The sequence below is a fragment of the Natator depressus genome, chromosome 1, assembly GCF_965152275.1.
Source record: "Natator depressus isolate rNatDep1 chromosome 1, rNatDep2.hap1, whole genome shotgun sequence".
Lineage (NCBI taxonomy): Eukaryota > Metazoa > Chordata > Testudines > Cheloniidae > Natator > Natator depressus.
The window spans coordinates 37,222,050-37,236,606 of NC_134234.1; the positions used below are offsets into that span (position 1 = coordinate 37,222,050).

Genomic DNA, 14,557 nt, shown 5'->3' on the forward strand with positions numbered 1-14,557 from the left:
TACCTTCCTTCATCTCCCATGCAATGTACTTTCCCCTCTCTCCCAATTTTAAAACTGATTAGAAGTTATATGAAACAGAAAGTTGGAGTGCAGAGGTCAGGCAGTCAAATGTTTAGTTTGTATAAACATTTTATTTAATTCCTTGGTTATAAGTATCTGGCTCACAGCCCCATCCCCCAGGCAAATTTAATCCCTTTTGTTGCTTGTCTCTCACAGTATCTTGTATGTTAACTGGTAGCACTCCACTGAATGGAAGATGTATATGATACATTCAGCAGCAGGTTAATGCTACTTAGAATATCTGATAGCAGTTAGGGCATTCAATATCAGTTTAAACCCACACATAGAAACTACGCTATCCATTTTAAACAAAATTCTATTAAAAATTACTGGTGATCACTTACCTGTATCAGGAAGTAACCTGAACTTGTAAGCTGCAAAGTTGCTTTTTACTAAGTTAATTGTTTGTTTTAAAACTAAGACTGAATAACTCAAAGGTACAATCATTTCCTTCCATCTCTCTTATTTGTGTTGTCAGTACCCCAATCAGCCTGATTTAGATGCCAAGTCTATTAACACTACAGGTCTGCAGCTGGAGTTATAAGAGTGACAAAGTCTCTACATCCCTAGAGAAATACGCCAAGTGGTATTTCAGGGGATCGCTAGATGAAACCTTAGTAAATACGTCATTAAACCAGAACACTACAGAATGGGGGAAACGATTGCCACGGCTAGATATTATACAGCAGTTTCTACTATGGAACTAAGATGCTCACATAAAAACTGGGAGCATTTCTGTTTTAGATGAGAAGACAGTTTTGCAAGCACACATATTTCAATTTACAATGCATGGGTGGACTTCATATGTATCCCCAGCTTCAACAAGGCTCTGCATGGGTGCATCAGTCTTCCTATACACTGTAAATTGCAGGACTGAGGGATTATTAATTAAAATATAAAGCCATGAACTGTAGACAATCAACTGTGTAAGTATTTTTGTAATGGAAGAAAACCGATACTGGAACAGATTTTATAGATATGAATACACTTACTAGCTTCTTGTGTTTCTAAAGAACTTTCAATTGTTTCCAGATTATCTTCATCCACCAACATTGTACCTTCTACTCCATTCTGACTGGAAATGGCATGAGGTGCATTTTTATTAGTCTTGTTTTTACCTATTTCAAATTAAAGCAATAAAAAATTTAAATAGACATTTCTGTCTCAAGTATATAAAATTTTCTGTTTAAGATTAAATGAGCACAATTTAAATAAAAATTTGCAAATGTTCAGTATACGAGGACACAAAGAAGAACTATTCACTGATTCTCACTAGAGATCCATCAATAACTTGAAAACATTTCCATTTTTACTAAGTGCATTCCTGGAACCATTCTGAGCAGACATAAGAAATAAAAGCTCCAGTTGAATAAAAAACAAAATAGCAAGACAAACATGATCTATATCCTCCCCTGTCAACTGAAAGCTAAAACGAAGACGAATGTATAACCACTGACACACTACATAAAAATAATATTTACTTGAAATACTTGAAAGCGATCCATATGAAATCGAAAGAGATATTTACATGATGGCTAATCAGATTTGAGGGGAATAACAGTATAAAGTCCACTTCTCCCAGTCTGCAAAGGTACTCTGCTGAATCAATTCTGCTTTTCAAGCAAAGTTTTGAACACGTCACCATTCTACCCCATCCTTTACAGATGTGAAAACCCTAACCTACCAGGTTCAAACAGGTCAAAGAGTGCCTGAAAAGCTGGGTCTGACTCTGTCTGTTCCAGGATGTCCTGTATTGCTTCTTCTGACATGTGGATTTCATTCTGAAAAAATGGTAAAGTCTCAGAGAACTGATTTACATAGTCATTTACATACTAAATAATGAGTACAGTAACTCCTCGCTTAACGTTGTAGTTATGTTCCTGAAAAATGCTACTTTAAGCAAAATGATGTTAAGCGAATCCAATTTCCCCATAAGAATTTTTTTCACCAGACAAAAGACTATACACACACACACACACACAGTATAAGTTTTAAACAAACAATACTGTACACGGCAATGATGATTGTGAAGCTTGGTTAAGGTGGTGGAGTCAGAGGGTAGGATATTTCCTAGGGGATGCCTTACTGCTAAATGATGAACTAGCCCTCGGCTGAGCCCTCAAGGGTTAACATGTTGTTAATGTAGCCTCACGCTCTACAAGGCAGCACGAATGGAGGGAGGAGACACAGCATGGCAGAGAGAGACACACGGTGTGTGAGAGAGGGAGAGACAGACACACACCACATATAAGAGAGAGACGCGCATTGCCACTTTAAGTACACTGAGCCCACTCTAAGTACATTGCCTTTTTAAGTAGATCAGCAAGTTGAGACAGCAGCTGCGGCCAGCAAGCTCCCTGTGTCCCCACCTGCTCTGTGGAGATGGGGTACAAGAGCAGGGGAGGGGGACACCCTGACATTAGCACCCCTCTGTCCCCCCCACTCTGCACAGGAAGCAGAAGGCTCCCGGGAGCAGTTCCAAGGCAGAGGACAGGAGCAGCACACAGCAGTGGGGGAAGGGGTGGGGGCAGACGAACTGCCCGGCAATTGATAGCCTGCTGGGAGGCTGCAGCACAGGGAATTTAGGGGAGCTAATGGGGGGCTGCCAGTCCACCCTGGTTCCAAGCCCCCACCAGCTAGCTGCAACGGGCTGCTCTTCCTGCAAGCAGTGGACAAAGCAGGCGGCTGCCAAACGACGTTATAAGGGAGCATTGCGCAACTTTAAACGAGTGTGTTCTCTAATTGATCAGCAACGTAACAACGTTAACCGGGACGATGTTAAGTGGGGAGTTACTGTAAAATAAACAAGACAATAGGAAGCCACAAGACTGAAATGAGCTCCTGTGGTTGACCCCGACACCCAAACCTTTGAGAGAAGCCCTAGGAGTTGTTGCTCATCACAAAGGGCATGCCTACACTACAAAACTAAGTCAACTTCAGTGAAGTCAACATACAGTTATTGCACTAATTAAAGCGGTATTTCATGTCTACACTATGCTCCTTCTGTTGGCAGTGTGCGTCTTCACCAGGTGTGCTTCCACCTACTTAACTGTGTGGGGCTTGGTTGTGGGGCTCCAGCGGTCAGAGGTCTGACAGCTGGCACCCCCTCCCCTTCCATCCATGAGAGCGGAGCAACCATCATCAAGCAACCATCATCGGGGCACTAGAAAAGACAATTGCTACACCATGCCAACCCATATGGGGGGCACCCCAGTGGTGAGTCAACCCTTCTACAATTCTGTTCTGTCCCAGTAACTGAAGAGGAAAATCAGCTGGTAGTGAAGCATAGGATTAGATGAGACTAAATATGCAGGCAGCTGACTGTATGACCTATGTTGTTTTTAATTCCTTTTTCTCTGTTTTGTTCCAACTCTAAATAAAAAGACTGTCATAAGGAGGCTGTTGGTAAATATAACTGGTCACTGGTTCCCAAAGGGAGGGGTCCCTTGGACCCAAAACCCAGGTGACAGGGGTTGGTATACATAGGGCAGTGTACCCAGCTCCTGGCCTAAGAATGAAAGAATCAAAACATTCCACCTTGAGACAGAGAAGGGCAAGAGGCAGACCACCTGAGGAGAGTGCACTCAGATAAACAAGAAAGGGGACATTTAGCCTCATTACCATGACAGTTACTTAACTGACAACTTTGTAGCTTTCATAAGACAAATGTGAAAAAAGCACTGACTTCAAAGCAAGGTATTTAAGCTAGGTTTTAGCAGGATCCCACTGCGTATGTGTGTCAGCCTGCATTTATACATAGCAGCTGTGGCTTTACCAGCTCAAACGTGAGACATTGCGAGTCTACCTGAAGTCCAAAGATTTCATCAATTGAGGTCTCAGGTTCTGCAGGACCACAGTCTGTCTGTTTAGGAATCTGAGCAACACTGCCCTCACTGGAACACAATTAAAAACTGTTAGTATAGCATTCAGAAGTAAAACAGGTACACAAGATCAGGATATTTCATGCATAAATTTATTACCTGCCCAAAAATTTGTTAATGTTTTCTGCAAGCTTCTCCTGAAGAGATTTGTTGCTCAGGATTTTCTCTCTGGCATTTTCAATGACCAATTGCTACAAAACAGTTTTAAAGTGGTCAGAATTATATTTTTTATAATGACTAGAAAAGGAACATCAATTTCCCATTTACTAGTAAGATCAGCTTCATGTTCAGGACACTAACAGTTTGAATACACAGAAAAGACTCATAATAATGAGGAAGTTTATCATAACTACTACTGTAACAGACATCTAGTGAGAAGGATCCTAGCAGCCCACCCTAACCCATGCCCAACTCCATCCTCCAGAGACAACAAGATTAGAGAGACCTTTGGAGTTTCTCCATGCAGACATCTGTTCCAACTGCTTTTCATGGTAGACACCACCTGTCACCCATACAAACTCACCCTTGAGAAAAGTTTATCTCCTTGGCCATCTAACATCACATGCTGCCCAAAGACACCCAGATCTATGCCTACATGACAAGTGCAGTGTCTGGACCATATCCAGGCCTAACTAAGCACTCATTGACAAAGATCTGTCTGGGGCAGCACATGGCATCCTTGAGCACTGTCTCATCTTGCCCTGAAAGGGCAGATTTAAACCAGACTAATAACTGACTTGTCTGTTAATGTTGAGGTTTCTTGAGCAGCAGCTAAAAGTGCTTCATCAAGGGTTACCACATGTCCTCTCTAAGGAAAGCATTGAAAACTCCACCAACAGAAGCCCCAGTATTTTTTTCCCCACTGTGTAATTGAGGATTATTGTAGAGTATATGATCAAAGGGAAGAGATAAGATTGTGCATACAACTGTAACTGTACTTCCTGAGTTTCAGCCTCTTACCACGTAACCTTACCACCTCAACATAGTTTTTTTTTTTGGTAAGAAATTACTAGGTTGGTTTGTTTCATTTTAAAAAGATGGGGGGGGGAAAGGAACTTAAGTAGTTTCACTCTCAGGACCTCAAAGTATGGCTTGCTTGCAAAAAGTAGCAATAATGCCCATAAGTCTGAAACTATTTTTCTTGATACCACCAGAATATTTTTTTCCAAATATAAAAGAAAATTTCCTACAACTTTTATTTACTGAATCACTTTACAGCCAAAATGACTGAAGAAGAATGTTGAAAGTTGGCACTAGGTGTCGCAGAGAAATTTGGTTTTACTTTGACCAAGTTATGACCCTTTAGAAATTGCATGTTGCACATGAACAGTACATTTTGCAGAGGGTTTATATCACTAAACTTATTAAGCATACAGCTAAAAAACCCTGTGTTGTATATGCATGTGCAACAACAGCTGCAGAGTGAAAAGCATATCGGCTGTGACAACCTTTCTAATAAGAACCCTTGATTGTGGCCCCACTGAACTTTATAAGGTCTGAGGAACTCCTTCTCTGACACACCTTAGGAACCTCCAGAAATGTGCAGGAAAGAGATCTCTCCTACAGACCTGTGCTGCATGGAACAGGATTCTCCCCCGCCACACAAACGTATGTACTTCCTTCATATTCAGATGCCTGAACCATTTTTGCGTAAGATTTCAAAAACAACTAAAAGTTTGAACTTTGAGCAGACTTATCAAGACGGAAAATTTCAGCTTGAAAGCATCAAACGATTATGAATGACTGAAACCTTAGTGTCAGAGTGGAAACCTGTTTAACCTTAACTATAGTAGTGGCTCCTGCTATAATTACTTTAAGAGAAAGCTGTTTGGGGTCAGAATCAAAATTTTGATTCTGGTTCCTATTTTTAACCTAGTATCAAACTCTATCATTTATGGAAGATATGTACTTTTAAGAAACCCAGTCAAACAGGGAGGACTAATCAGTCTTTTAATACGTTGCTTATCATAATTACAGTAACTCCTCACTTAACGTCCTAGTTATATTCTTGAAAAATGCAACTTTAAGCAAAATGATGTTAGCAAATCTAATTTCCCCATAAGAATTAATGTAGATAAGGGGAGTTCAGTTCCAGGGAAATTTTTTTTGCCAGACAAAAGACCTTATAGACGTATATAGTACAAGTTTTAAATAATTTTAAACCACCAATTTAATACCGTACTCACCAATGATGATTGTGAAGCTTGGTTGAGGCAGGGGTGTAGTGGAGTCGTGGGACTGCCCCACTCCGCCTGCCGGGCGTTCCAGCGAGGGAGTGGTATTGGAGCGTGGGGGCTTGCCCTGTTCTGCCCGCCCGGGGCTCCTGCTGCGGAGCAGGGTGGGAGCGCAGGGTCTTGCCCGCTCCACGGCTGGAATGCTGGGCAGGCAGAACAGGGCAAGCCCCCTGCCCCAACCTGATCCCTGGCAGGAGCACCAGACAGGCAGAGCAGGGAGAGACAAACCACATTATAAGGGAACACTGAAGGACTTTAAAGAAGTATGTTCTCTAATAGGTCAGCAACCTATTAACAAAACATCGTTAACCGCGACAACGTTAAGTGAGGAGTTACTGTATTCTGAAAATCTGGTAGCAGATTCAGTGCTTTGGATCTAAGATGTAAGACTGATGATTTTGAATTGGGTCATCATGCACTTAACTACCTAGTGAGTATGGCATGGACATTCTTTGAATGAATACTGGCTTGGCTACAGAAGACATGGAGCTTTTTAAGTTGTCAGAACACAGTGACATAGAGCACTCCTTTCTACTCTATCCTTACCAATACAAGTCCTTAAAATGAAACTGTGGTGTTTTGTTTTTATACTTACAGGGAAATTGCCATCTATGAGTTCCTGGAGGGGTTCACTCTCTTCTTCCACTACCACCACACTAGAGTCCTGAAAATTTCTACTTGTTGAATGAGGTCCAGGTGATGCAATACTTTTCTTCTTCTGAGACTCACTGAAACATTTTTGGAAGTTTATGCCATATTTTGTGAAAATGCATTCTTTGTAAACAATGTTGGGAAAAGGTTCTGTCCACAAGAGGTTACTGACTCATGCCATAAATAAATACTTCCTCTTCCAACCTTGCAAGTAGAAAATTTTAACCAATAAAAACTGAACTGCATATTTGTAATGAAAAACAAAAAATAAAACGATTTTAATTGTGTTATCTCTGCGTAGTCAACTATCTGTCTTATGTTAAACAAGACACCCTATACTTAATCTAGGATATCAGGTCAATTATCAAGTACATAAATAAATTAGACGAATGGGCAACATGATGAGAAATTAACTTTAATGTCCACAAATGCAAGGTAATGCATGTTGGAGGGGAAAAAAATAAACTGCTTTTATACCTTAAAGGGCTCTAAATTAATTGTATTAACTCAAGAAAGGGACTTGGGCATCACTGTTGACAGTTCAATGGAGACCTCTGCTCAATAAGCTACTCTGGTCAAAACAGCAACAAGATGTTAGGTTACATAAGGAATTTGATGGAGAATAATACAGAGAACATTCTAATGTCTATATTTAATCAATAGTGAAGCCTCATCCAGTCACACTGTGTGCTGCACTGATCATCCCTTCTCTAAAAGCATACTGAAGAATTAGAGTGGGTTCAGAGAAGAGTGACGAGGAAGATCAAGGATCTGGAAAACCTCTTATACACACAGAATGAGAAGACTGGGATTCTTTACATTAGAAAAGGGACATGATGAGCATATAAAATAATAAATAGTCTAGAGGAGGAAAACTGAGAACTTCCATCCTCCCTGTCCCATAACACAAGAACAAGAGGCCATTTCAATCAAATTAAAAGGTGGGAAATACAAAGCCAATAAAAGGAAACACTTCCACATATTTAACTGGACAGTGGAACTCATTTCCACAGGAAGCTGAGTCCAAAAGGTTCTCTAGATTAAAAAAATCGATTGGATACTTACATGTATATCCAGTTATCATAATTAATGCTAACAAATTTTGGAAAGTATATTAAACCTCATCCTTCAAGGTTTAAGCTTCTCTAACTACTAGAGATCAGAATGAGACCTAGTTGCAGGGTAGGAGGGCAGATTTCCACACATCTATCTACTGCGAGGTTGTTATACCTACCTCTGAAGCATCTGGTACTGGCTACTGACAGATACAGCATTAGATGGGCCTTGGGTCTGATCCAGTATTGCAATTTTTATGTCCCAAAGAACCTCATGTTCAAGTCAAGCATGTTGCACAAATTATAAAAGGAACATTCACCTTTTTCGTCTTCCTGGAGATAGCAAGCTTGAATTAAATTTTCGTTCTTGAGGTCCAGGAACTAGAATATGTATGGGATCTCCTGCTTTAAAAAAGAATATGGGTGACACCAACATCTTTTCTAATGAAGCTTCTTAAGGCACTAAAGAAAACTGGGACTGCATATTAATATTCCAATCAGTATCCAATTTGCAATCCCCACCCCTCTTGTGAATAGATTACATGTCATTTGGTATCACCATACAAAGCACAGCATTCTATTTACAAAATCCTGACAAAAACATGCAGATACGATTCAAGTTGCTAACCTTCTTTTCTGGGGATGTTAGGCGCATGTGGAAGGATCTGAACACAAAGGATCTGAGCCACCAACATACATGGAGCCATAGCCAATATGCAAATTAAAAACAAACAATCTCTTCATTGTGCAATCTTCTTATTCTTAATGTCTGACTTGGTCTGGACACCAGTAAGAATATGCAAAGCGGGAATTTCTCAAAGCAAGCTATCATTTGTATAAGGTGACTATTACACATTATAAAATAATTCCACCTGTATACATACATCAAATAATTAAAAAAAAATCAGTAACACATTTTACTTACTGCCGACATTATTTTCCTGTGTTTGGGACTGGTGTGCAAACAACATATTCAATCTTGGCTGTGACGCATTTTGATTTACTGTTGGTCTGTGAATAATTGGGGTAGTTGTCATATAAGAGGAATTAAGTTGTTCTGACTGGTGGGCTATAGACAACAATCCTGAGGTTGGAGGAGCTGACTGAAGTATTCTCTGCCTTTTCATTTCTGCAATTCCACTTCTTGTACGTGCTGAGGAAAGTTAAGGCTACAATGAGATCCATTATTGGATATTTTCAAGAGGCAGTTGTTTTTCCAGGCAATAGTCACCATTACTTGAAGCTGTAATTATGGGCACCCCAACAGGGCCAACTGCTCTTTTAGCAGGGAGGGAGACAAGAAATGGGGACCACAAGTACAATAGCTTCTGCAAGAGCTTGTCTGCACACAATTTTTGTATGGCTTTAACTATGTTAGTTTGAAACCAGTATAGTTAAAGCAGTACAGCTAACTAGTATAGGCACAATTAAACCAGTATAAAGGTGCTTATATCAATGTCGTTTATTCCTGTAAGTTTATGGGCATTTTTATTGCGGCATAACTGCATCCACACTATGGGCTGTACCAATTTTACTGTATAAAACCCACATCTCTAACTGAAAGAGTGAAACAGGTACGTACACTGTATGTAAACCAAGCCTGACAAACTTAAGCTGTAGGAGATTCCCAGAACAATAAACACTGTAATTGTGTCCAATATAGGCAATGGGATTGTGAGATTCAAGAGCAAACAATACCTGTATTTAACATTTGGTTTTCTCACGAAAGTTTCTGAGTAAAGACTTGTAAGGCATGGAATATTCTAGTGATTGTGAAAATAAAATAATTTTGCCGTTTAGAAGTTCATTTGGTAGATCTTCCAAAGAGGTGAATAATTCTAGACAAGCTATCTGTTCATATTGTTTTTCCACTTTCTAGTGAGGCTAGACTGCAACTGGATTGGTCATGTTTTCAGTTCCCCTTTGAACCGTCAATTAAATAAGCTTAAGGGAGTAGAAAATTAAAATCTAGTTTTAGGAGTGAGTACAAAGATCATCAAAACCACAAGGCTGATATTCTTTTCAGGAGAGGTAGGCCTCAATCAAAATCAGTTCTGAACTTGAACCCCATTTATTACATCTATATGATTCAATTAGATACCTACTCCTTTGATTAGCAGAAAATCCTGCAGAATTCTGCATACTCCTACAAAATAAGATAAGCCAGTCAAAATAAGTAGAAAACATACTACAGACACCTAAACAGAAGAAGGATCATTCTATAGTTATGTATTTACTAGTTTATGCGCTAGTCACATACTGATTTGGCAATGTTTCTGGATGAGGCATGGATTTGTTAAAATGATTAACGTAGATTAAATTCTTTAAGTGAGATTTACTGTGAAATTAGGTTGAATTTTGGAACCAATAACCATGGCAACTACAGTACCACGTTATATGACACTAAGGCTATGTCTACATAGGCCAAGGAAACCACACTAGCACCTCCCTATCTGATTTCTCTGACTAGCATCAATGGAGCTTGAACAGTTTTGAGATTCCCACCCAACCACTTTACGGTCAAATGCAGATTCTTTCTCTGCCAATTCACAGAGAAAAATAAACATAAAAAATATCTTCATTACCCTTAGTCAATGTGTGTCAACGGTATGTTTGTAAAATGTGAAAATGAAGTAAAGGAAAGCAAGGAGGTAGATAGTCTCACTTTAAAGGAAAATCCTCTATTCTTGATTTCAACATTACAAATTACCTGATCTGAGAAAGAGTATAGTCTAACTTCTTCCACAAAGATGACATAATTACTGGAACTTCATTTGTGGTTTCTAAAAAAAAAAAAAATACATGAACACATTCTTCAGAGAGCTAAAACAGGTAGCTGGAGAGAAGATGTGTCAGAAACCTAGTGTAATATAGTCAAGAGGTAAACATTAAGTAAAATTTTCAGACATGCCTAAGCAACTTAGGAGCCTAAGTCTCACTATCAAAAGTGACTTAGGCATTGCAAGTCTATAGTCTTAGTGCCTAAGCCACTTCTGAAAATTGGATTTATGCCCTTAAGTTGTGCAAATATTTTTGAATTTTTCACTGTATATGTTTGGCCTTTAACAGGAATCACTGCTCATTTTGGAAAAATGTACCCTATACGTGTAACCTGTTACAGGAATCACTGCTCGTTTTGAGAAATCACTGAGGGAAGTTAATATGCTTGAAATTTGGGGAGCACACAATCTTTAAAAAACAAATGGACAGAAGGAAGAATCTCCAAGCAGCTAAGATTATACAAAAGACTAAAAATCCAAATTAGATTTTTGTGCATAGTAGGTCTGAGTTGGCGGTCCTGAGTACTTGGAGTTCCCAGTAACTTTAATGTAGATACTAAACAGCTCTCAGGATCAAGTCCACACCTTTTTTAATTCCATACTTCATTAAAATACCTTCTTCACACTCACTTTATTAGCTGAGTTTAAAGTCAGAGAAGCTCATGTCACCTTCCCCAGATTTAGACAGACCTCTTTATAATGTTCTTCAAGATGCCAAGTAAATGTTATTTTGCTGCAATTAAATTTGTGTCTTATAGCTAAAATTTTTATTAAACATAAATAAGTGAGGAAAACAACATTACACAAATATTCAAGACATGGCAGTTCTTTATACAGCGATCTAAGGTCATACACTTAACTACACTGTACGCCCTCCAACCCCAAGTCTCACAAAGCACCAGCAGAGCAAAGTCTGGTCACTTGCACAGAGGTCAACGGTGAACAAAACGAGGTGGAAGACAGACCCTCATTAATTGCTTTTTTTAAAAAAAAACAGTTGCACTTTTCTCTCTCCTATCCACACAAAATGTTAATAATTCATTTTGAACTTTTTAAATAAGGTTAAGGAAATCAAGACAGGGAAGCCAAATTTTACACATGCACTGCAAGTTTCGTCTGGTTATTTTTCTATATACAAACAGTACAACTCTATAATCATGAACCTACATTTACTTTATGCCTCAGATACACTTCTGTCCATTGCTATATTAAAGAGTCTGTTCAAATTTTCAGTGAGAAAGCATGCACACAATTACTAGCTACGATAGCAGACATCTTCTTTTAAAACTCTGATCAAATTAACGATTATTTGTGTTGTGACAGAACCTAAAGGTCCCAACCTAGACTGGGGCTTGTGCTAGGTACAGAGAGAGAAAGAGACACACTGTCTCTACTCCAAAGAGTTTACAACCTAAATAGATAAATGAAAATGAAGTGCTATACAGCAGATGTCTGATCCTCAGTGCTTACCTTTTGTTTTCATGGCTACATACTCATTAAGAATGGTTGTCAAGTTTTTTCCAAACAAAGACTGAAAGGAAAAAAAAAAAGATCAGTGTTAGATTAAAGAATCTTCAGCAGCAGCCTACATGTTATCTCTTCTATTACATTACTCAAACTGTGAAAAAGACTGAGTCCTAACGCATTCAGTTCTTGTAGTTTTTTAGGATCTACGCCAGGGGTCCTCAAGCTGGGGGTTGGGACCCCTCAAGAGGTCGCAAGGTTATTAGATGGGGGGTCACGAGCTGTCAACCTTCACCCCAACCCCGCTCTGCCTCCAGCATTTATAATGGTGTTAAATATATAAAAAAGTGGTTTTAATTTATAAGGGGGGGTCGCGCTCAGAGGCTTGCTATGTGAAAGGGTTCACCAGTAAAAAAGTTTGAGAACCACTGATCTACACCATGTAGACCCAGACACAAATAGATGTAGATTACCCTGCTGACGCTGCTCTCTTGAGGATGCAAAAAGTGCAATTCGGGGACAAAATGCATTCCTCAACAATAATAGAAATTTTTAAGCGTACAGCCTTCTGCAGAGTAGCCATTCCAGGATATATCAGCCAAGAATACGTTAACTTGCTTTAATTCGCTCTTGTTATTAGGGGATAATAGAGTTAGAGGCAGGAGAAAGTTAGGCAGTGTCATTTTTGGTTGTTCGGGAATAGCTGCAACGTGCACGCAAGTGAAGGCCATCAGCTTGAGGCAGAACAACATGTTCATAAGAGAACAGACACCTCAGGAGAGTTGCTGCCAAAAGTGAGAGTTTTTAATAATTTTACAGCAAACCATCTGCACCATGTGGGGACCTGCATGAAAAACCTCCTAAGCTTATCTTTACCAGCTTAGGTCAAAACTTCCCCAAGGTACAAAATATTCCACCCTTTTGTCCTTGGATTGGCCACTACCACCACCAAACAAATACTGGTTACTGGGGAAGAGCTGTTTGGACACGTCTTTCCCCCCAAAATACTTCCCAAAAACCTTGCACCCTACTTCCTGGACAAGGTTTGGTAAAAAGCCTCACCAATTTGCCTAGGTGACTACAGACCCAGACCCTTGGATCTTAAGAACAATGAACAATCCTCCCAACACTTGCACCCTCCCTTTCCTGGGAAATGTTGGATAAAAAGCCTCACCAATTTGCATAGGTGACCACAGACCCAAACCCCTGGATCTGAGAACAATGAAAAAGCATTCAGTTTTCTTACAAGAAGACTTTTAATAAAAATAGAATTAGAAATAAGAAATCCCCCCTGTAAAATCAGGATGGTAAATACCTTACAGGGTAATTAGATTCAAAACATAGAGAACCCCTCTAGGCAAAAACCTTAAGTTACAAAAAAGATACACAGACAGAAATAGTTATTCTATTCAGCACAATTCTTTTCTCAGCCATTTAAAGAAATCATAATCTAACACATACCTAGCTAGATTACTTACTAAAAGTTCTAAGGCTTCATTCCTGGTCTATCCCCGGCAAAGACAAAATGTAGACAGACACACAAACCCTTTGTTTCTCTTTACACCATGATTTTAGGTGACACACAGAGAATTAGGATTTTCAAATTACCACTATCCTTAGTTTCAGTTTCTTGTCTTGTTTGATATTGGTAATCACCTATAGTCCTCTGATACTTATTAAAAGCTCTCTTGAATTATAAAGCATGTGAACTCTAATGAGATTTTGGTCCTATGGAATTTCCTAACATCACTTGCATTTAGAAACAGGAAAAAAAAAATATTGCCAAGAAAAGGAAAATAGTCTATATATTTTCCATATTGAAAGTTATAAAATAAAAGAATATATCATTATAATTTACTTTAATAACCCACATAATCTCTTTCTCTCCCTTTTGTTTATTTATCTAATTCTTACTGTCGCAGCTGAATTCAGAACTGAAATTCAGACAGCCCAGTAGGCTACTAGCAACATGACTGATTAAATGATTATAACTAGGTAAACCATTTTAAGTCCTCTTTTGAGTTGGTGAGTCAGAAACAGGGATCTCACAAGGGAGAGATTTCCACCAACCTCGAATATTGCAGGCCAAGGATTCATAGTTATCAAATGGTGTATTAGAAAAATAGAATGAAAGCTGTGAGTTGGTGCAAATATGAATATCAAAGTTCCACGTACAATAATCAAAGCCATGCCATTTGGAACGCTAGTCAAAACCTCATTTTGAGTGCATTAGAAAGGGCAGCCACTGAAGTGAGAGAGTTAACGTAGTTATGTTTACATGCATAGTTAATAAACAAATCATGAGTGACAAGATTATAGACAAATTACACCTCAGTTGGAATAGATAAGGGTAGTAAGTGAGGAAGCCATTACAGTTGTCAAACTGGGAAAGAATCAATGCATTCACCAGACTTCTAGTTGTGCTAGTAAGC

General features: G+C 39.1%; 1 protein-coding gene across 2 annotated transcripts in view; it reads right to left on the minus strand.

The window, feature by feature from the left end:
- NPAT (nuclear protein, coactivator of histone transcription) overlaps nt 1–14,557 on the minus strand; it is a 33,026-nt gene that overhangs the window by 13,759 nt on the left and 4,710 nt on the right. Inside the window, exons 3-12 of one of the 2 annotated variants that reach the window (XM_074957546.1) lie at nt 12,132–12,192; nt 10,592–10,664; nt 9,987–10,027; nt 8,807–9,034; nt 8,202–8,283; nt 6,771–6,903; nt 4,041–4,132; nt 3,866–3,953; nt 1,745–1,841; nt 1,053–1,178 (exon numbers count right to left, since the gene is read on the minus strand). In XM_074957546.1, coding sequence (XP_074813647.1) covers nt 1,053–1,178; nt 1,745–1,841; nt 3,866–3,953; nt 4,041–4,132; nt 6,771–6,903; nt 8,202–8,283; nt 8,807–9,034; nt 9,987–10,027; nt 10,592–10,664; nt 12,132–12,192 — 1,021 coding nt within the window. Of the gene's footprint in view, nt 1–1,052; nt 1,179–1,744; nt 1,842–3,865; nt 3,954–4,040; nt 4,133–6,770; nt 6,904–8,201; nt 8,287–8,806; nt 9,035–9,986; nt 10,028–10,591; nt 10,665–12,131; nt 12,193–14,557 lie in introns of both variants that reach the window. The other variant, XM_074957537.1, reaches the window with a different exon arrangement.